General features: G+C 32.4%; 1 protein-coding gene across 1 annotated transcript in view; it reads left to right on the top strand.

The window, feature by feature from the left end:
- The first annotated feature begins 4,982 nt into the window (after positions 1-4,982).
- Positions 4,983-23,764, top strand: part of LanA (laminin subunit alpha) — a 267,274-nt gene continuing 248,492 nt past the window's right edge. The window contains exons 1-2 of the mRNA XM_075372885.1: positions 4,983-5,247; positions 17,830-17,976. Of these exons, the coding sequence (XP_075229000.1) occupies positions 5,017-5,247; positions 17,830-17,976 (378 nt within the window). The 5' untranslated portion in view covers positions 4,983-5,016. The remainder of the gene's footprint in view (positions 5,248-17,829; positions 17,977-23,764) is intronic.

The raw sequence follows: 23,764 nt of genomic DNA, 5'->3' as shown, positions 1-23,764 counted from the left end.
TTAGATTTGTTTAATGTTCAGTTTTAAAAATTGTTTTTCTAGATCTTAATTAAGGTCATTTTGTTTTGATATCTTTTACTTTACATTTTTTTTTTTTTTTGAGAGAGTTGTTATTAATATTTATAAAAATTAGTGATTGGTAAATAAAAGTTGTATATCTTTATTTATTATATTTGTGTACTTTTTTTTAATATTGTGTGTGATTCCATTCATATCCTGACCCTGTTCCAGCTACTGCCAGGTCTGGGTAAACCTCTCCATCTTTGTCTGTCTTCCCACCATCTCCCCTTCCACCTGCTACCAACTATATCCTCTCTTTTCCACATTGTCCTTAATTCCATGCTTTTATCTTTTTCTGGGTCATCCTTTTTTACTCTTTCTTGCATACTCTCCAATCCCAAGTCATTCCTTATGTCTGAATTCTTCATTCTATTTCTTCTTGTTTTTCCTTGTATTCCTTGTAGAAACTTCAAATAGTACATTCTCTTTTGTCATCTTCCATAATTCTGCTGCATATAGCGCCGTTAGTGTATAATAGGATAGGTACGTCATAAGTTTTGCTATTTCTGTTATCGTTTTGTTCCATATCAGATGTTTCACACTCTGATATAGATTTCTTTCATTTTGCAGCCGTTTTTATATGTCTTGTCAACATTTTCCCATCATCACTTATTTCACTTCCCAAGTATTTGAAACTATTCGTAAATTTCAGACACTCCCCATCCAGTACAATATCTTGTTTCATCTTCTTATCTTTTCCAGTGACCATCACCTTGCTTTTCTCCCTTGATCTTTAGTCCATAGTTCTTCATTACCTGCTTCCAAGAATCTGCATCCTCAACTTTATTAACATCCCATATCATCATGTGATTGGCAAAAATCATTTTCTTTTATTTTTCTCCCATTCTTCTACCAGTCGCTTCATTCCTTCCATTCCTACATTAAATAACACTAGCAATAAGATAATTCCTTGTTTAAGATCTCTTCTTATGTTAAACCATTAAGTGTTACCTACCATATGGTGTTCTTACTATATATTTATAATCTCTGAACATTTCCTTAATAATATTAACACATCCTGTCTTGATGTTAAATGAAGACTAATATTCCACATCCTGCCACTCTCATCATATGCCCCTGATCAACAGTCTTATGTCTTTTCAGTATCAATGAACAACATGACCACCTTTCTATCACACTTCCAGCTTTTCTGCAACAGTTGCCGAACTGTAAAAAAAAGGTCACTGTCCATCTTCCATTCCTAAATCCATGCTGTTCTTCACTTTGTCCCTATTCTATCTTTGTATTTATCCTAATTAGTATAATCCTTTCAAAAGGTTTTGCCGTATGGCTCATCAGAGTAAACCCACAATAGTTCTTACATTGCTTCTTACTTCCCTTCTTAAAAAGAGGGATTACATCTCCCCTTTCCCAGTCTTATGCAATCACCTTGTTTCTCCACACACAATTTAACACTCCACATATTTATTGCATGCCAACTGGACCTCCAGCTTATATCACATCAACAGTAACTTTGTCAGGTCTTGCTGTTCATTTACAAATTGTATCTTCCATTTATCTCCATGAGGTTTTCTCTAACCAACATTTGCAACTCTCCTCACTTGGAATATTCTAATTATTAACAAAATAATTAACACCACCAGATACAATTCATAAAGAGTAAGAACATTTACCTATATCTCTCTATAGTGCTCTCAGAGCTTAAAGCTCCATGATAGCAGACTTAAAATATTATTATAAAATATTGTCCAATTAATATATAAAAATAAAATAAATTATTAGAACATTCATAAAAACCCCAGTGAATATATATATATATATATATATATATATATATATATATATACACACATATACTATAATCAAAATTTTTTACATTCTACATCTACTGTGGCATAATACAGATTTTTTTAAAAAGTTTTATTGTTAATAATAATTATTTAGATGCAGTGGTTATAATGTTACAAAAATTAATTTTTTTTTTATTTTCCTGATTAACAGTTTTGCAAAATAATCCTTCAAAAGTTCTTTCGCTCCTTTTGGATCATCCACCAGTTTTCAATCTTGTGTTTTCATTCTCTCTGACATTTCTCTTTTCTTTTTTCCTCACAATTTTGTAAAATATTTTCTTATTTCCTTTCATATCTTCTGACATTCTATCTGTAAATTTTTCCCATGACTTTTTTCTTTCTCAATTATTTTTTGTGAGGTTAAATAACTGTTAATTTTCTAGGATTTATTACTAAAACTTCTATCAGTTAAATAAGTGTAGTAAATCATAATCTCAGAATTAATTTAATTTCTAGCTGTTAAGGAATGGAAGATGGTTTTGTTTCAGCACCCAGTTTAATTCGTATATTTACATTCTGGGGACTGAATTTTTTGAAAAGAATTCTTTCTTAGTTCTTAGAACAAAAGTGGAAACCCTCTAAAAAATAATATTTTAGGACCACAGGTTCATGAAATACTGTCAGCCATGAGAAAATGGTTTATTCTGATGTATATTATATTGCACCTTGGTGAAAGCCCCTTTGCAAAGTTGTGTTCACATATTTCAAATTTTAGCATAAATTAATTAAAAACATAAGTATATAGATGAGAAAATAATTGCAGATCAAGCATTTGGAAAAAAGAAATGAAATATAACAATACTCAATGTAAATAGAAGATAGGAAGAGAAGTAAAAGCTAAAATGTGTAAAGAAAACATTGGACTGAATAGAAAATAAAAATGTTCTGATTAAGTACTAAAGGAGTAAAAAAAAATCAATAATGATTTCAGAGGAAACTTTACTATGATCTGTTATTGATAAAAATCTGAAAGATTTTAGTTAAAAAGAAGCAACTGAAATTAATGATGTATAATCTCTTTGATGAGTTACTATGCTTTGTGCAAAAGGTAAGTCTGAACTGAATAGAACGCAAGGATATTTTATCCCCCCTATTAATTGCAAAGCCTGGACATCGATCAGTAATTGCTGGGTCTTTTTAAGTATCAAGTGGGTATTTAATTTTCAGTAGTGATTATATATTTGTTTTTATTTTAAGATGGGCAGAATTGGGGATTGCTTGGATTATTCCTTGAAAGATTAGCAAGATATTTGCATCTTTCTCCTGATATGATTCCCCTTCAGTCCATCCATTGAAGGCCTTTCGATCTGAAAGGAATGCGCCTGATGGGGAACCCTTATTTTTGGAGGATGCAATGCACTTCCTTTGTGGAGGCAGTTGCATGTGTTATCTGTAGGCTAATAATTGTAAAATGAAGTAAGGAATAATACTGAAGGGGCTAAAATGAAGTAAGGAATAATACTGAATACTGAAGGGGCTGTATACAATAATACACAAAATTTATGAAACTGATTATTATTAAAATCTTCAGATTTTAATAAAAGCATATTTTTACCATATAAAAATAGAGTGGATAAATTTTAGAACTGCCATATTATAAGTTGAAATCTCATTCTTTCAGATTACTAGCTATAATAATTTATAGATGAACAAAACTATAGACAGACAATGTATTGTATGAAGACCAAGAGAATGTTGAAAATTAGATTTGTTTATAGACTGAAAGTTGAGATGAATTTGAAAAGATAGAAGTTTATGGCAGAATCGTGGACAAGTCCAGTGGAGCATCTAAAAAGGCAACCAAAGTTTGTGAACTTTTTCTAGAGGAAATGTGATGATAAAAATAATAAAGAAAAATATTAGAGTATATGAAACAGGTAACTGTGGGTTTAGAATGAACTGCCTGAATTAAAGCTCTGTGTAGTTTGATAGAAGGGGATGGCCGAGTTATTATACTTCTCATTTTACAAAATGTTTTTATGTTTAACAGCTTGATACCATCAACCTCTGCTGGTGAACTTTGAACTGGCTCAGTAATCTCTTGAACAGATCACTAGTATTTAACATTTTAGCAATTTGAATAACCACTCTGGTCCCAAGGCTGAATGGCTCACATACATAAAACATAAAAATGCTTACTTTATTAAAATAAATATTTTTGTAAAATTACAAGAGTAGATTTTAAATAATTTTATAATTTTAAATAAAATGAAATATGATTTATTTCTTGAAAATGCTGATACTATATATATTTTAACTGCAACATAATGAAAACATGGTGAAATATTTCCATATTCAAGGACCCAGTTTGATAGAAAGTTGTCAGATGTATCCATGGTTGAAGCATACTGGTAGCACAAATATTAAACATTTTATTTTACTAAAATGATTACTTTTAAATGAAGTTGGGGCTTGGAGTATCCCTTCAGTGACAAAGTCACTATTATAATGATGGATGATATTAAAAGTTAATTTTGTAATTAATACAGCACAACTTAGGTTTAAAAAAATTATTTTAAGTTGGTGTTACATTAATAAGTTTTGAAGAGTTAAACAGTAAATTATATTATTAATGTGGTTCAGTTTGTATTAAATAAAAATCCTTTTATGTATTTTTTACCGATGATCAGAAGAGTGAAACATTTGGAAAAAATTATTATTTTATTAGTTTTAATTATTTTTCTTAGCAACATAAAACGTATTTTAGATATACTTGTTCATTTACACACTCATACTAGAATTATATACACTTCACTGAAATCCCATTTATGCTTTTCTCTAGTATTAATAGAAGGTAATTACTAAATTTTCCTTTTATATAATCGGAGATTAACAGGGAAAAAAGTAGCGTAGTTTTTAATTTTCACCTTTTTCTCAATTTATATGAAAGTCTAATACTATAAATATAATAATTGTCAGTTTTGATAATTATTTAAGATATTTTATTTAAATGAGGTTAATACAACATTGCAATTTATTAATTCAGAGCAAATTCCGTGAGATTTATTTTCTTATTTTTGAAAGGGGAATTATTTTACGTAAAGGGATATTTCATCTAACGGAGGGTGGTAGAACACTGTAAGTAGCGCGGTGTTCGGCAGCCGGGTTGACGGTTAGTTGTAATGTAATTTAGTAGTAGTTGAGAATGGGTGAGGGTGTTCGGTCGTTACGGGCTCGTTTACTATGGATAACAATAGTATTATACTATTTACCGGCCTTTATCGGTGCCGAAGTTTTAACACCGCCATATTTCAATTTAGCGTTGGGACGTAGAATTGAAGCGACGGCAACTTGTGGTGAAGGGACAACAGCTCCAGAATTATATTGTAAACTTGTTGGTTTTGCAGAACAGGGCACAGTGTTAATACAAGGATTGGTAAGACGACATAAACGTTGTTAATTATCTATTTTAATTTTTGTTAGGTGGAACTTGTTTAAATTATTCCTGTAATTTATTCCAAAGAAAAATTTTGAATCTTGAAATAATAAAAATAAGAATTCAACTCTGTAATTAAATGGTGTATGTAACGAATACAACAGTTGGAATTTATTAAATAGCTATAGTGTATGTTTTTCATCAAATGTATAAACAAATGATTCATGTTTTAATGTAAAATATTATCGGTTAATGAAAATTAGTTTTTTATTATGAATTTTAATAAAGCCGATCATCAGATTTGTGATAGGTTAAATGATCATAAAAAACACAATTATTAAATTTATTTTACTATTTCTTTGTTTATAAAATCAAAATTTGAGATGGTGGAGGTTTTATAGACAAATTCCTTTCCATGGCTTTTAATTGATTACATATCAGTTTGTTTTTTTAGATTCTGTAACGATTTTATTTGTGTAACAACTCCCCGACTTATAAAAAACCGGCAAAGGATTTCATAACTTTCCCAACTTCGCCCTTGACAAATCTTTATTTCAAATACTTTTGGACTTTAAAATATTAATGACTATAATTTTTGATTAAAATAGATCAAATAAATTATGAAACACAAATAGGAAACCATGTTGGTAGTAGATTTTAAATACTAATTTAGTAAACAGTATTAGAAATCGGTTTCTCTACAGTGTTCCTAAATTATTTTTTTATCTATTGAAGCTGTTACATCACGAATATATTGAATTAGCGTATATATTTTTCAAAACTAACAAACATTTATTAGAAAATATTAAGAAAAATATAAATATATGAAAAAATTATGTAATTGGAATCACATAATACAAATACGATAACATAAAATTTAATTACAGTACTATTTAACAAAACATAAACGGTATAAGATAAAGTAAAATGAAGTCAGACAAAAATGCGGTGCTAAAAGTGTTTGTATAACCAGTAAGACCCTACTATTTGCTCACGTAAATCAGTTTATACGTAGATTTTGTTAATAAGTGCTATACTCAGATAAAATTATATAGTTAAAATTTAAGGGTCATTAAAATTGATGGTTGACCATCAACAGCTGAAGCGTATTAGGGACGATGTGAATAACATTCAAAACACGGCAAAATTAGACAGACTCGATTGTAGCGATTGAAAGTCGTCGGCTGTTCAACCGCAGAGTCTTTATAATGTAATATACAAGTGAGCGTGTATGTGCGAGTGCACATGTACGAACATATAATAACATAATAGCCTATAAATTATTACCTTTTACACCGAACACAAATCAGTATTAATAACAGAACAGAATTAATAACACATGAATTTAAGGGAATATTTTCCATAAAAAGATGTACCGTGCTGTTAAAATCAACAATCCTAAATTAAGGTTAAAATTTAAGATTACAAAGTTAAAGTTTTTTTTAAGTATAACCTATGAAAAATATTGAACACGGGATAAATAGCATAAACTAATGAATTATTATTTTTTTATTATTTACCATTGTGTGGTAGAGTATAATTAATACATAATGTCGCAGGGAGAAATGGAAATAATTTCAGAACATGTTCTACTAGTGAAAATAAAGTAAACATTCTTGTAAAAATTGCTGATTTCTGCTACAAAGATAAAATTGAAGCCACATTGAAATTCCTTAAATTTAGATTTAAGAGTTTTTTATGTTTTCATATGATTTTTGACCTGAAAAATTGAATAAAACAAGTTCCACAATTGCATCTCTTGTAATTATTGAAAAAATAGTTTTAAATTAAAAAAAATTGGTATCATATTTTTATATTTGATTACAATAACTTAAATTATCAGTAAATAAATAAAATTTTACAATATTTGTAGAGATTTTATTTCTGAGAAAATTTACGTTAGAAACGTCAACTGAACTAAGAAAAGTTTAAAAATTCACCGAAACATGGCTGAAGTATTAGCCGAGACGTATTAGCCGAATTTCAGGAATTGATTCAGGACACCAAAATGAGCAAAAAAGTTCATATCGGCGTAAGTTCTGTTTTGCTTTGTTTTCCTTCTGGACGCCATTTTGTGATTTTCAACAAAAACATTTCTCAGGAACGGGTAAAGCTGCTTTCATTAAACAGACAATTAACGCTCAATTTCTGTTTAGCCTTTGAAACCACCGTAAGGTATTACTTAATTACTTATCACCGTAAGGATGGATGAGAATTAAATGAAGCGTATTCTTGTACAATCTCAGTTCGACCATTCCTGAGATGTGTGGTTAATTGAAACCCAACCCCCAAAGAACACCGGTATCCACGATCTAGTATTCTGATCAGTATAAAAGTAGCCTCTTTACTAGGATTTGAACCTTAGAACTCTTTAGGAAAATATCTAGAAACAAAATCAACTAGAAATACAGTAGAAACAAAATCGTATTAAAAAACTTACTATTGCTTATAATTATTCAAAATGTCCTCTTTCACAGTTTATACAATATCCCGCTCGACTTAAAATTCCTTGAGCGGCTTATCTTAATGTATCAGGATTATTTCGTATAATTTCAATCACGTTGAAAATTCATAATTGATTTTGTTTTTAGATATTTTCTAATATTGAAATGATTCTTTTTTCGGTTTAATATTATAATAGATATTCTTCTGCTACGTTTTGAATTAATAAAAATTAAATTAATCTTCATCTTCAGTCAACGTTACTTATACAATTTTTTCAGAATTTAATTCTATACAAAGTTTATTGTAAAATTTTAGTTATTTACGGGCAGTTTAACAAAGTTCTTGTACGTCAAATGTAAAAAAAAATTGTTGTACGTCATAATTTTTATTTCCTTCACAAAGTAAAGGAAGTATTGTGAGCGCGAAAAATGTCGGTTTTCAGATTTCAACGGAAATATCCATTTTGACCATCCCTAAATCCATTTTGACTAGTTTCGGCGTGACGTTTGAACGTGCGTACGTATGCATTTCGCGTAACTCAAAAACGATTAGCCGTAGGATGTTGAAATTTTGAATTTAGGACTGTAATATTTATTTGTGCACCTCCCCTTTTGATTGCAATCGACGACCAAAAGTGTCCAAAAAAGCCCAACCTCCAAAAAATTTGGATTTTGGACTTTTTCTTAACTGCACTATTAAGCTCTTATTGAGAGCTTTTCAACGATATATCATAAGTAGTACTTATTTTCATGGTTCCGAAGTTATAGCCAAATAAAATTTTAATTAATGAAATATCTGGCTCTTACAAGGGGAAGGCACATCGGTTGGAATCCGACTTCATTACTGATTTTTTTTTTTTAATTTAAATATATTAATCTATTAATGATTATTAACCTCTGATTGTAAAAAAAAACTTTTACAATCAATAATAATTCAATAATAGCAATAAAAAAAAAAACATGAAAAAAATCAGAAGTTATTTGTAAAATAAAATTTCATTTACTTTTAAAAATGTGTATATGTAATTTAATAGGCGTATAGGGATGTCATGTGGTGTTCATATCAGATTTTTTATCTTTTACAATAATTTTGTCAAAGATTACTTCATGTATAATTCTGGGTCCTGTTTTATTCAATTTGCAGGTCAAAAACCACATGAAACCCTTACATTCATCTCTTAATTGGGGTTCCAGGAATTTCAGTTTGGCTTTATTTTACATTTTAAGGAGAAATCAGGTCGAACATTTTCGCTAGCTGTAACTCGAAAACAAAGCGTATCTGGTGCAATTTTTATATGAATTTTTACTTAATTTTCACTTTTACTTTTAGAAAATCTCCTGAAATCCTTTTCGTTTCTTTTACACACACACACATACTTTTATTTCACACGTTAGTGTAATAATTTAATTTAACATTTGTTTTGAATGTCTGGTTAGAAAGAGGAAAGGCTGTTAAAAACGAAAATATCTATTTGGAATATACCGCTGACTGGTAATGAGATATAAGGAAGGCAAAGAATGTACTGTACTAGGCTTTTAAAATATGGTATGAAAATAATACAACTTTCGAACTGAAGGGTTGATTTTGAGTCTGTGACTAAACCTCTTTAAAACGAACTAAAAGTAGAATATAATCACAAAATAATTGACAGTTCAGAAGGCAGTTTTGACAAATATTTCAGCATATTATGTGTACTTTTTATACCTGTTAAATGAAAATCTTAATTTTCTTCGAAATTCAAGTTTTTTTTTTATTCATTCCCCACAGGCTGACGCCAAATAATAGTTGCTAGATGGGTGATAATGAATTTTGTTGTGTGAAAAATGCAATGTATGACCGACAATCGAACCCGTATTATTTCTTTAAAATTATTATTATTATTTTTATAAAACTCAACGATAGAGTAATATTGTTTCATCAAAAGAAAATAGTTTTAATGTTATTTTGAATTAACTGATGAGAAGAGCTTTTAAATCGGTTAGTAATTTATTAAAAATGGTAACGGAAGATTACTTAACGGAATAGGATCTTTTGAATACGCTAGATATGTTGAGTTACATGAAAACAATTCTGTTTCGGTAGGTTAGATTTAAAAATAAAAACATTCTGGTAATAGGTGATGTTCTTTTAATAATGGCACATTTTTTATTGCGATGTAATTTTAATCTACGTAATAGAAATCAATTACGATTGTATTCTTTATATTTAAAGAATATTTCCGTTAGATGAGTATTTAACCACCGAGTCACCGATCACCTGATCATAAATCGGCCGGTTGTATAATTTTCTCTTGTATCAGATCTTGAGCTTTTTTTAGCCTCCGGGACCACCGTTAGGTGTTGATTTAGAGGATGAAATGAAGTGACAATTTTTAGCATATGAAAATGTCATGGCTGACCGGGATTCGAACCCGGGATCTCCGGATGAAAGGCCGAGGCGCTGCCACGGAGGCCAGCTAGATCTTAACGTTAACAGCGCAGTAGTGGTCAGCCGGCCAGATAGTTTCCATGTCGGCTGATTTCGGGTTTATTTCCGGCAAGGATATGTAATTTTTCACTTTTTATTTTTGATATTCTATCTTCTTTGTTAAAATAAATATGAAGCACATCTGAAATATCATAAAAATAAAATTCAGCGTGTATAAAAAAGAATGACCGGTTTTCAAATAGATGTGTTTTTCGTAATAAAAGTAAATTATAATTACAAGATAAATTACATACTATTCAAAAATGTTTAAAATTTCACATAACTAGTTTTAAATGTTCTACATGTCCTCCATCTGCTGCACGGATAACAGCAAGACGATAGTTCAATTCTTCCGCAAACGTTTTGCACACAGTCTATAATCCTGGTCTTCAGCTAATTTAAATCACCAGATAATGGTTAAACACAGTCGGCCTCCGTGGTGCGAGTGGTAGCGCTTCGGCCTTTCATCCGGAGGTCCCGGGTTCGAATCCCGGTCAGGCATGGTATTTTCACACGCTACAAAAATTGTCAATCAATTCATCCTCTGAAGTAATACCTAACGGTGGTCCCGGAGGTTAAAAGAAATGGTTGAACACAAATTCTTTGTTTCACTATTCCCACAAGAAAAAGGTACAAGGTGGCTAATGTCTGGGGATCTTGTGAGCCAACAGTTAGCGTTCTATCCAGGGTCGAGGCGATGTTTTATTTAGAAACCGACGAATTCATTTCGGTGTAAAAGGCCAGTCCCGTAGGATCTCAAGATAAGAATTCTCTTTACTGTGTTTCCTTCAAAAACCAAAGGCCCTTATTTTTTTAAATGAAACTGTAGAAAAAAATGGTGAATTTTCTCTTGCTGTACAGTCTCATGCGGATTCTCAAGTCCCACATGCGAACGTTGTGACGTAAAACTTTACCGCTTAAATGGAATGTTGCTTCATCACTAAAAATTAACCGCTGTAAGAGCCTATCAACCACAAGTGCTAAGAGCATATCACAGAAATCTTTACGTTTTCTTTTGTCTGTTATCTGGAGAGTTTCTAATCGGTACGGCCTGAAATGTAAGCATCGGCTTAACACACACCAACCAGTGGTATGAGGGATCGCAAGTTCTCGGCTAGTGCGACGAGTAAGCTTGTTCGGGCTTCGATGAAAAGCTTCTTGAATTCTTTGTACAATTTCATTTGAAGTACGTGATCGCTCTCGACTCTTCCCCTTACATAAGCACCTCGATTCATTAAATTATTTTATTAGCGACGACTCTTCTTAGCCGATGGTGGGTCAATCCTGAAACGCTGTCGAAATTCACAATGAACCGGTATTATGGATTCTGTCTTAGTAAAGTATAGAACAGAAAACGGCTTCTGTTGCATAGACGCCTGCATATTCGCTGGTCATGCATAGTCGTACTGGCATATGGTTTTGAAATCGGGTCATTCTTTTTTATACACTGCGAAAAAATATTCTGTTCTTAATCGTAACATAAAATTGTTTTATTTCGTCTACAATTTACATTTGAACCATTCAAAATAAATAAATAGATAATTTTTTTTAGTTCAAAAGAATAAGTTTTGATAACAAGGCTGTTTTGTTTTTAATTACCTAAAACCTGCCAATAGTAAAAATGATCACGAAAATTTCTACTGGGAATTTTTGAAACGTTTTAATTTTATTTAAATATAAAGCACTGAATGGTAATGTGGTATTTCTTATCCCCGCAGTAATTCTTTATTACAATCATCAATTTCATCAACAGTTGAAGTGAAGATCATAACCAAAAACGTAATAGTTCTAAAATGTAAAAAAAAACATCCGGCAAAGGATTGTTTAACGTTTCCTACTTTGTCCTTGACAGATTTTTATTTCAGATATGTCATAAGGTATTTAAATATTAATGATTTAATTACGAAATGTTTAAGAGTTCAATTGAGAACAATTTCAAAATATTTAGTAAAAATATTTGGGTCCGATTTGACTTCTATTGCTAAAAAAAAAATTCAAGATTGTTGGTAAAAAGGTTTCACTTCACTCCTTTGCTCGACAGCTATCTCATACAACATTTTTAATAACAGATACAGCTTAAAAACTGTTATAAAGAATCAGAAATTATAAAAAAATTGGCATATCGTCTACATTAATACTAGATACAAATGGATCTTTAATATCTTAATAATATTTTAATTACTGTTCCCATTCGACCCCCTGTTTTTGGGGGTTTAAAAATTTATATATAAGAATAATTATTTACTTCAATAAGTTGGCCCTAGTTAGTGCCAAGTTATTCAACAAGACTAAAAAAATGGTTTAAAAAATATGTCTACCGTGATACCCTTTCATTCGATAGGGCTGGATAAAAGGATAAAATTTGTAGGACTACAGCTGTGTGTTGTTTCTGATACACGGTTTACACACACATACACACAACTTAATTTAAAATATTTATCATTTTATTTAAATATAATATTTTTTCGTATATTTAATTCAATAATTGTAATTAAAGCGCGTGCGCATACCGTATTTAATTTGCACAAGTGTGGTGGTACTAGCGGCGACAGTCTGCACTAACTAAACTAATGCAATTTCACAACTTACATAAAAAAAATTTCGCTCGTACGGTCGGCAGACTGATGTAGCCGGGAGGCTTAACGCACCAGGTACCGAGTTAACGAGGCAATCGAGTTCGAAACCCAGCCAGACCGTTTTACTTTTTTACACTTTCAATATTTATCAATATTAATTTATTTAATTTTACTACTCACATGTGACGTCACGACTACAACAGCATTTTTTGAGGTAGGGGTGCGATTTTGCAAAATAATTTTTTGCAGGTATTGTTATTTTTTATTTGTTAACAAATGTGCCTGAGAAAAATAAGACCTTAATTAGGCGAAATCTCGAGATACATAGGGTGACCTTGTTCTACAGCCTCACGTAGTTGACCTTTTGAGCTGAAAATTTAATGACATCAGTGCCCCTTATGTAGAAGTTATCTGATCAAGTTTGATCAAAATCGTCCAGTAGTTCTGGATATATAAGGTGATTTAGAGGCCAACACCGAACACACAGTAGTACATATGAACATTAACATCTGGGAAAATTTCCATCCGGTTTTTTGGGTTCGTTAGGTGTTAAAACGTCAAGAACCGGTGAAAACCGTATATTCCCAAACTGGAACGATTAGCGCTATCTAGACGGGAAAGTAAAAAGAAAAAAGAAAAATGTTTTTTATATGAGCAAGGTATTAAATAAATAAATAAAAATGTAATGAGGAATCAAATGTTAAGACATTAAAACACAACAAACAGTACGAGACGTAATATAATTTTAGTATTTAGGGAGTATTTATTACAAAGGATGAATGTAGTAACCCATGTACGAGCAAGGTTAGCTTTTATGTAGAAAATAAATCTAATAGTATCAAATATAGATCTAAGAATTAAAAAAATTTTTAACATTATTTTTGGAACTTAATGCCTTATGATAGCGAAACGTGGATGGTAAAAGAATCAAAACGGAAATTAATTCGGTTTTTGAAATGTGTTTTTACATAATGTTGAAAATTATATCGGTACATAAATTTCGAAATGAAGAGGTCTATAGATGTATAGGTTAGGAGGACCATTCTCAAGAATGACAATCGTAGAATCCCGTTGGAGAATGAGGAATGAGGTGGTTTCTTATCGCATCTTTTATTATGCCCGAACATACTTTTCCACATCGGGATTATAAATTTAGCCCTAAAAGTGATAGCCCTTCACTTTATTTATCATAGGAACTGGCTACATATTGTACATCATTACACACAGAGAAAGAAACTTTGACTAGTATTCATTTATACTTTAATGTGCTTACTTGTAACAATCATAACAAAAGGCTGCGACGTATAGTAAAATGCAAAAAAATAAATTTATCCTTTTGTCTTGTGGATCCGTGAGTTATATACATCGGATGTAATCAGCAGTGAAAATTATGGTGTTATTACAGACAAATTATTTGTAATCGTCGATCGGCTGTTGTCCGGTTTCTCTGATAACAGAATTCTCAATATAGCTAATACAGTATCATAATTATAAAAATTATATTTTAACATCTTTGATTGTTGGCCTTACGAATTTAAATATTTTTTCTCTCCTTATCCTTTTACTCTCTTTCAAATATTTTAAAGAAATTGAATCTCTTTTAATGACCGTTTTGTCGAATTATATTATCAATAATAAATAATCTTATGTTTTACTTTCTATTTAATAGTTATAACGGTCAATTTCTTTTATATTCTCTTTTTTTCTTTTATAGTCGATAAAAGATACGCAATTCTGCGTATTGTGAAGTTTGTAAACTGTTTACTTATACCGCATGAACTATTGTTAGCAACGTCTTCCGTCCTTCAGATATATTTACATAGTACACATAGCTCAATTAGTTACGCTTCGTTCTTGGTAAATATCTATTAGTACATTTTTTTATTAATTAATCTCCAACTATAGAATGTAACTCGGAGTTCTTCCGAGACTTTCATAACCTATTCTACTCGTGAAAATAATGAAAACAAGTCCTAAAATGCTTCGTTTGCGAGGTACGGCTAGTGAAAACTTGCGCTCGGATTTCAGCTACCCCAGTGAAATGAGATCGTAATGAAATTTAAAGGACGTTAATTAAGGGGTACAATTAATAATTTCTCATGGTTTTTGATTTGAAAAATTGAATAAAATGTCCCAAAACCTTTTTGTGAATAATGATTTTTTGTGAATAAACTATTTGTGATAAGATTTCTGTTTGTTTACTGAAGTTTTTTTATCTTATTAAACTGTTTATGAGTAGTTAAAAATATTGTCGCGTGTTGGCGGTTCGATCAGGTTATTCAGAGACTGACAAACTTTCTTACAAATACAGTTACTTACTGTTAGAACATATAGACAAAATAAATAAAATAATAATAATAAATATATGACATACATCATGCAAAATAGTGGAAAAAAAATAAATAAAAATTTTCAAAACCTACAACGAAAAAACCTTGAAAACGTGAAGTAATTAAATAACTGTATTTTTATCTTATAATCCTCTGTGACATTGTGATATTGTTTTTAAGACAATAAAATTTAAGATTTTGATTAACCGTCTTGCGTGACTATGAAGATAACTAAAGCTTATCAATGCGCGCGAAAAAGACGGAGTCCTGGAGTGGGGACTCAGGTACGGCGTACCTGGTAGGAGTTTGAGGCGGGCGCGAAGTGAGATCCGACCGGCGGGCAGAGACGTGGAGGCCCGTTAGAGTAAAGGACACTCCCCTGGGCTGTGTAATACTTAACTGCAGGATCCGGCCCGGGGGATAAGAAAAAATAAATAAAAAAAATAAAAAAGGTTATCATGCAGTCTACGGGTCAGTAATGGTAATTGTTTTTAATTTGATGCAGAAAGTAAAAAATAAAAAAATTAAACAATGGAAAAAGTATCTAGCTTAAAGCCTTTTTAAAGTCGATTTTATGGGTTTATTTTAAAATTTTATAAATAAACAGTCCAAACTTAAGAAACCAAAGCAAACCTAAATATATATCGCGTGATTCAAAAAGGAATTCACAACTTTAAAAGCATATAAAAATTTATTAAGATAAGTTATAAAGTCGGTCGAGGTCTTATTTCATAGATAAACACATCAAATCTGTCATCCAACATTCATTTCGGTTCGATATGGATTCCATTTGAAATGCTACGCACATCCTACCTGAAGTCGATTTCATTTCAGACTGTAGCCGGCAAGTCGAGCGTTACCTTTTCAGCTGCGGCGTTAATTCGAAGTTTTAGCTCAAAAAGATCAGCAGGTAAAGGTGAAAGGTGGAACATAAACCCGATCTTTAATGAAACCCCACAAAAAAATCCAGCGGAGTTAAATCTGAGTAGCGAGGTGGCCATGCAATTGGGCCTTCACGACCGATCCACTGAACTACAAGAAAGTCTCGAACTTCTGCGGTAGTGAGATTGTTCCCCGTCTTGCTGATAGTAATGTCGAGGGGTTTGTTAACCCGTGCGACCGGGGGCGTTGCTTCCCTCCGCTGGTGGCGCTCCTGTTCATGACTTGGTAATACCACGTGAGACACGAAGATGGGACCGGGTGGTTGTGCGGGGTTTGACCCCGGCTCCTGTGCGGACCGGAATGAGGTTGCGTTCCGTTTGTTAGGTGACCTAAACTGGTCGACTTATTTGGGTGTAGATCTGAATTTCTATGTTGCGTATGACATTGGTATAATTTTGATTGGTATGAGTGTAGCACTGATTTAACTTTAAACTTCTTCGTTTTCTGAGGCATTCATAGTCACGAACGGTGCTGTCAAATCAGGACTAGGAGCGGGGTTCGCGGTTTCGCTTAGTTAGTTTGAGGGAATCATGTTAGGTTGGATGTGAAGATGTCCGTTTGAGGCCTACGTGAAGGCGAAATTTGACGTATTTTACTGACGCAAATGTCTGCCCAGGCATTTACATTGGTTGCATCCCGACCGAGACCTGGCTGATGACTGAGAGATGTCTAAAGACATCTCCAGATTGTCTAAAGACAATCTCCTCTGAGAGAGGGTCTAAAGACGATCTCCAGTAAAGCCCATCAGGGCTTGGAACGTAGGGCGTGGTGTGACGACCGGTAACGTCACAAGGTTTTCCAAAGGCTTTTCAAGGCTTTCCCCTACGGGGTTGGGATGATAGTATTGGCGTCTATTTTGGTCATTATCGTTTAACCGAAAAATTATACAATTTTGAAGCATAAACGATACCATTTACGGTTGTCTCCTGTAAGGAGAACAATCCGTCTCAACGAAGGTTTACTACCAAAAGTAAATTTTTTGCCTATTAGGAGACTCCCTACCGTACTCTCCACGAAAATTACGTTGAACTACAGTTGCTGACTGCTAATTGTGAAACCAAAATACACAGCGAGCACGAACCGCACCAGTAAATGTATCCATTTTTAACAACAGTGGACAGTGCTGGTGGTCGAATTCGGTAATAATGAACTAACCCACCGGGTTGGTCTAGTGATGAACGCGTCTTCCCAACTCAACTGATTTGGAAATCGAGAGTTCCAGCGTTCAAGTCCTACTAAAGGCGGTTACGTTTATACCGATTTGAATACTAGATCGTGGATACCGGTGTTCTTTGGTGGTTGGGTTTCAATTAACCACACATCTCAGGAATGGTCGAACTGAGACTGAAAATCCTCATTCATCCTCTGAAGTAATACCTGAACGGTAATTCCCGGAGGCTAAACAGGAAAAAGAAAGGTAATAATGAACTACGTGATCAAAATTTAATGTGTTTTGCTATGAAATGAGATATCAACCGAATCTTTTCAATTAAATTATTCAATTGAAATTATTTCAATAAATCTTTACACGCTTTTAAAATTGTGAAATACTTTTTTAATCACCCGGTATATATATATATATATATATAAATGAAGAAATAAAATCAAACTAAGTACTTCCTTATTTCCTCATTTAATAAGCAAATTTTTTGTCTTTATATAAATTCTCGGCAAAGTATTATTGAAAAAAAGGCTATTTTTTTCTTTTTACCGATTATCTCAGTAATCTGTGCGATTTAATTATTAATTTATTTTCCTTATTATTTTATTTATACAGATTATTATAATTTATTCATTTCATTTGTTCCAATTATTTTTTATAGGTTTGCGATAATTGTGATCCAGCGAGCGAAGACAGAAAGCATCCTCCTGAATTTGCGGTCGATGGTGCTGCTACCTGGTGGCAAAGTCCACCGTTATCTCGAGGGATGAAATACAATGAAGTTAATCTTACAATAGATTTGGGTCAGGTAAGTTTTAAATGACTATTTCATGTAATGTGTATATATAGTATTAGAGCAAAAAAAAAAGTTATCTTTGAAGAGTCGTAGTTAATAACCACTCGATCAAAAATATGAGATATATATTATATTAAAACTTATTTTTTTACATTAGTTTTGTTATCTGGAATTTATTTAGACAATATTTGGGTGAATTACGAATAAAAATGATCCATTTTAGGTTTATGTTTTTTTTAAGTTCAGATTCAACATTCCGCAACATCTTTAACAGTTCGGCTACCTCCCGAAGAAACTGAAAAAATTTCAGGACATGTTCTACAAGTGAAAATAAAGAATATATAATTCCGAGTACCTCCCGAAGAAACTGAAAAAATTTCAGGACATGTTCTGCAAGTGAAAATAAAGAATATATAGTTTATAAACATAAATTAAAGAAATAGTTCATATAAATGTGAGCCCAGAAACGCTTCGTTTTCGAGTTATAGCTTACGGAAATTTCGCCCGATTTCTGCTTCTAGGTTAAATTGAAGCCGTACTTGACCATATGAAGCTATCGAAAACGAAACGTTTCTAGGTCCATGTTTATATGAACGTTTTTCTTTATTTTCATTTGAAGAATATTTCATGAAATTATTTTAGTTTCTTCTTGAGACACTATGTACAAAAAGTTCCGTAAATTTTCTCGTTTTAAGAATAGTTTTTAGTCGTACGAAGCGTGGTATTGTTTTAATAAAACCTCTTCACATTTCGTCTGTTTGTGTATTTATGATGTATTTACGTGCTTACCTTTATTTATGATAATTTTCAGTAAGGTTTTTCTACAATCGATGAAATTTTTCATAAAATGTTCCGTTTAAAAATGGGGGCTAATACAGTTTATCCCTTCTAATTGAAAAGATAATAACTTTACGAGACACCTGATAAAGTTTTGAAGTCCACCTTCAGTATAGTAAATAAATCTTTTTACAAAACTAATTCTGTGTCTCTAATGAATTTCCTTGGAAAATTACCATTATTAGTAGAAAGGATACCTTTTTAGATAAGGCAAAGAGAGAAATTTCCTTCGCCAAGATACCTTGCCATAGATTCAACACCTGATCTGACACCGTTGATTATTGCTGACGTTTTTTTGTACGTATGGGTAATAGTCAATCCTCGTACAGGAATATCTCCTTGAATGTCATAAGTTAGTATACCTTGTACAAGCCGAACTGGCAGGTAAGCTCTAGGAGCTGTTTAGGACACTGGTTGCTAAACTGTTTCGAGGCTCATTAGCCGTTTGTGGCACAGAAATTCGGTCTTATGCTTTACGGCGACCGAATGGGGTGGTAGGGAAGAATTGCCAAGCAAACCAAGCCGAACTGGCAAGAGATATGATGTTGATGTTCTTCGCTCCTCACAGTGAAAAGACACTTACAACCCTTACGTACACTAACCCAATCTTTGTGTCATGAATAATCTCACTTTCATCGCATAATTATTTACTCTTAACTATTCTTATGAATAATCTGTTATACGAAATGAAAAATAACAATAATAAACTGCGACAAGTTTTTTTATATAAACAAATGATGAATTTTCATAAATGTATATACACTGTCAACTGTAGCTGGAAAAAGACATTTACAAACAACGGCTAAGAAATTATATATTTTTTCTGAACTGTGCATACTTGTACATGTGGATCTGTGTCACTTCGGTTTGTACGATCTATAACGTCCGACCTGTCCCAGAAATCTCATAAAATATTAATGCTGATACGGTAAGATTTTTTTTATACACTGAATTAGCCTTTCCAAAATCAATTACGAATCAAACAAATCCGTTTTGTACATTGTTATTATATTTACTTAATTAACTATTTTCGTTGTTGAAGTAAATTTTTTAAATTCAATACGAAATAAGCGAGGTCAGTAGTTCATATATCTTGTTGCGGTTGAAAATTTTTCCGTTAGTCAGTTTTCAATTTGGGAATCTTTTTAAAAACAGATTTTATTTCGGCTCTTTACTTCCGTTTAAAATATTTGAATGAAAAAAAAAGGTCATGAACATTTTAAAAATCGTGTAATTGAACTGATTGATTGATTTGCATGGCATTTCTCCCGCCACAACCCCATTCGGTCGTCCTAAATCATAAGACCGAATATCTGTGCCACAAACGGCTACTGAGCCTCGAATCAGTTTGGCGACCAGTGTCCTAACTAGCTCCTAGAGCTAACCTAATTGCGTGAGCGAACTAAGCATGGTGCCACATACCACTTGCTTCGTGTCGCACTGCTCACTTGTCATGTATTCTAAAATGGGTAGGCGCATCCCGTCAACTACCAAAATATATATGACATTCAATAAATTAAATTTATTACGTCAAGATAGCAATTCGCTGCCACGCCTAGGTCAATGAATGCCAGCAAGTTCCTGTCCACCAATATTAAAGCGCTTGGAGCTTTAATTGGCTGATGGCCAGCCATAACTCTCGGGTAGCTTCCCACAACAGTGAGATAGGAATCTTTCCCTTAAATAAACTACTGATGCCGGTTGAACAAAGCAACGGCATCAAGGAACAGTCACACGGTCCGATAATGCGGCACACGCCACATTGACTCGCTGTTTATGAGTGGCCAATTTTCCCTTTGACCTGTAAGTTCCAGGGTGGCCTGAGTTCTGGCCCCCCCAAGAGCTGGGCAGTCGAACATCATATGTTCGTTCGACTGGACCTCCCCGCAGACGCACAGCTCATCAGTTGCCAGGCGGAACCGAAACAAATATTGGTTTCAAATTTGTGTGATTGGAGAGCACCTAGGCACCCTTTGCCCTTAAAATCGAAGGAGAGGCATACCATTCCCCAGGTCCTGTTTAAATCTATATGAGGAGTTTCCCTTAGTCGTGGTGTGCCATTCTTACTGCCATGCATCCATCGCGAGGCTCTGCAGCCTCTTCCGCAGGCGAGAGATGGGCAACTGAACAAAATTTAGATCGCGAGGCTGTAAATTGTAACTGAACTGATACTAGACGTAGGAGTAGGCTATTTTTTACACTACTGCCCAAAAAGGAGTGTAATGTATTTAGGTGTATGTATGTATGCTCCACCGCAGCCGCTCAACGGCTGAACCGATTTAGATGTATGACCCCGCGTTGGAATCCTTACGTTACCGGGAGTGTCATGTGCTATATATATATTTGAATTTTAAAAAAATTGAAAAAATCTGTCGGATGAATGAGTCATCTTTTAATAACTCGTATCTCAACATGCTTCATTCTAAACGATTCAGAAGTCTCGTATCTATTACTTGCTGAGTTATCTTACTAATGTTTTTACACGTCTTTTTTTCCTGTTTAGCCTCCGGGGATTACCTTTCAGGTATTACTTCAGAGGATGAAGTGTAGTCTTGTACAGTCTCAGTTAGACCATTCCTGAGATGTGTGGTTAATTGAAACCCAACCACCAAAGAACACCGGTATTCAAGACCTAGTATTCAAATCCATATATAAAAACTATCTTTACTATGATGGTATCTTTACTAAATCAGCTAATTGGGGAAGACGCGTTCACCACTAGAGCAACCTGGTGGGTGTTTTTACACGTTTGCCCCAAAAAAAGTGAATGTATTTAGGGTTTACGTATGTTCTACTGTAACAGCTCAACGGCTGAACCGATTTTCACCCACATGCTCCTTAATTATCGTATATTAATAAGCAATGTTTGTCGGAAATGTTTTTTTGTCAGTCTTGTTTTATAATTTTTAATATTTATCTCTTGTTTTACTTTTTTTTTATAGAAGTCTAAACTTTTTTTTTCTGAAATCGTCCTTAAAAACCACCTTTTTCCATTTTCAAGTCAATAAAAAAGAAAACTGTAAATGATACGCTGGTGTTTTATAAAATTTTCCGAAGAAAATATTGATGAATATAATGGTATTATTCAATTTTTTGCACAATATTTTCTTTTGCGTCGTAGAACCACGACAAAGCCATCCGCCAAATTAAATGGCACTTAATATAGTGTAGTTGTAAATTAATGAAATTCTAATAGATTGTTTTTACGTAATTTATCAAAACTGACAGATTATTTAAGATGTAACAAAAAAATAAAGAATTTATTTTGAATAATGTAGCAACACGTTTCCCATTTATTACTATTACTACATAATATTATAACAACGTCTTGACAGAAATCATCGTTTTTAATGTTTTTTTTTTTTTTTTTTTTTTAATGAAAAGACCTTGCGGCTTTGTGTTGAGGGAACTGTAATTATACTCTATTTTAGAAAGACTTGTTTTTCTCTTACAAAAGGATCACTCCCGTGCATTAAGGGAAGATCAGAAGTGAATTGTGATTGCATTGAAAAGGCGCATTCATCATCAGTTTTATTGCGTAGATTGAATACGAGAGTTGTAAACCGTGACGTTGGACGTGACTTAATGCATGCTTGTTACGGTTTTATCCATAAAGATTTAATTATTATTTTAATCTCTCTACAGGATTAACAATTAAACGTACATTTTCAAATGTAGAAAACGCGTATTTTTAACTAATCTTTCTTTATTTTAAATTAAATAAAATAAATTAAAAAAATAATAATAAAAAATAAAATAAATATTTTTTAAATTCTTATTTAATTTTCTTTTCTTTTATATTAATCTACATAAAAAAAAACAATATAACCAATGGATTTGTAACTCTTAATTTAGATTTAAATTTAAAAAAAACAATTTTGAAACTTAATTTATCACTTAATATATTTCATTCAAAATATGGATATGCCTAAAAAAAAAATGGCTGTATAAAAAAAGTTGTCCTAAAGAAACAAAAAGGTGAGAAACCTTTTCCTTTTGTGTTCAGCCTCTGGAATCACCGTAAGGTATTACTTCAGAGAATGAAATGTATGAATGTAAAAATGAAGTGTAATCTTGTAGTCTCAGGTCAACCATTCCTGAGATGTGTGGTTAATTGAAACCCAACCACCAAAGAGCACCGGAATTCACGATCTAGTTTTCAAATTCGTATGAAAGTAAATCTAAATAAGCCTGTATTTGGATTTGAATGGAGAATACTTCACTTACATTTATACACATCGTCCTCATTCATCCTCCGCAGTAATACCTTACGGTGGTTCCGGAGGCTAAACAGGAAAATAAAGAAGGTGGGAACTTGCATCTTTATAAAATAATTTAAAAAAATTGAAACACTACTATCGAACCTAAGCGACGGCTACCTGTTATCCATGAAAATGTATTATTATATTTTACACTATATTTTCCAATTAATTTTCTTGAATATCAGTCTGTTTCTTCATTATATTAAAATAAACAAATATTAAGCAATGATAACGGAAAAAATAAAAGTATCTTATAAATGCAGTACAATTTTAACATGTACAGTCAGTCGCTCATATAAGTAACAGCTTTAATTAATTTTTACTTTACTTTTACTTCCCTAGCCGGGAAAGTAAAAATACATACCTATGCGGTATACTATGCATGGAATTATGCTAAATCAGGTCAAATTTTACAGATCTTGGCGTTTTATGATACCTTCTAACTATAAAACAAAATTCTAGCATTAAAAAATTCCGGTAAGATATAAGAACGTACGTATGTTGGCTTGTATTTTTCTTGATATCTACAGACCGGATTGATCGATTTGATTGAAATTTTCCATGATGATTTCCTCCGTATGTGGTCATTGATATCATTTAAATGTGGTCGCAATTTCAAGGGAGCAGGCAGATAACGGACCTTATGGGTCCCGAACCTTAACATTTTACTTCAAGGATAGGTAACTTTTTTCACAAATTTA

The sequence above is a fragment of the Lycorma delicatula genome, chromosome 8 (assembly GCF_047948215.1).
Source record: "Lycorma delicatula isolate Av1 chromosome 8, ASM4794821v1, whole genome shotgun sequence".
NCBI classification, from domain to species: Eukaryota; Metazoa; Arthropoda; class Insecta; order Hemiptera; family Fulgoridae; genus Lycorma; species Lycorma delicatula.
The sequence above is the reverse complement of the archived record's forward strand: the minus strand, read 5'-3'. Positions and strand labels throughout refer to the sequence as shown.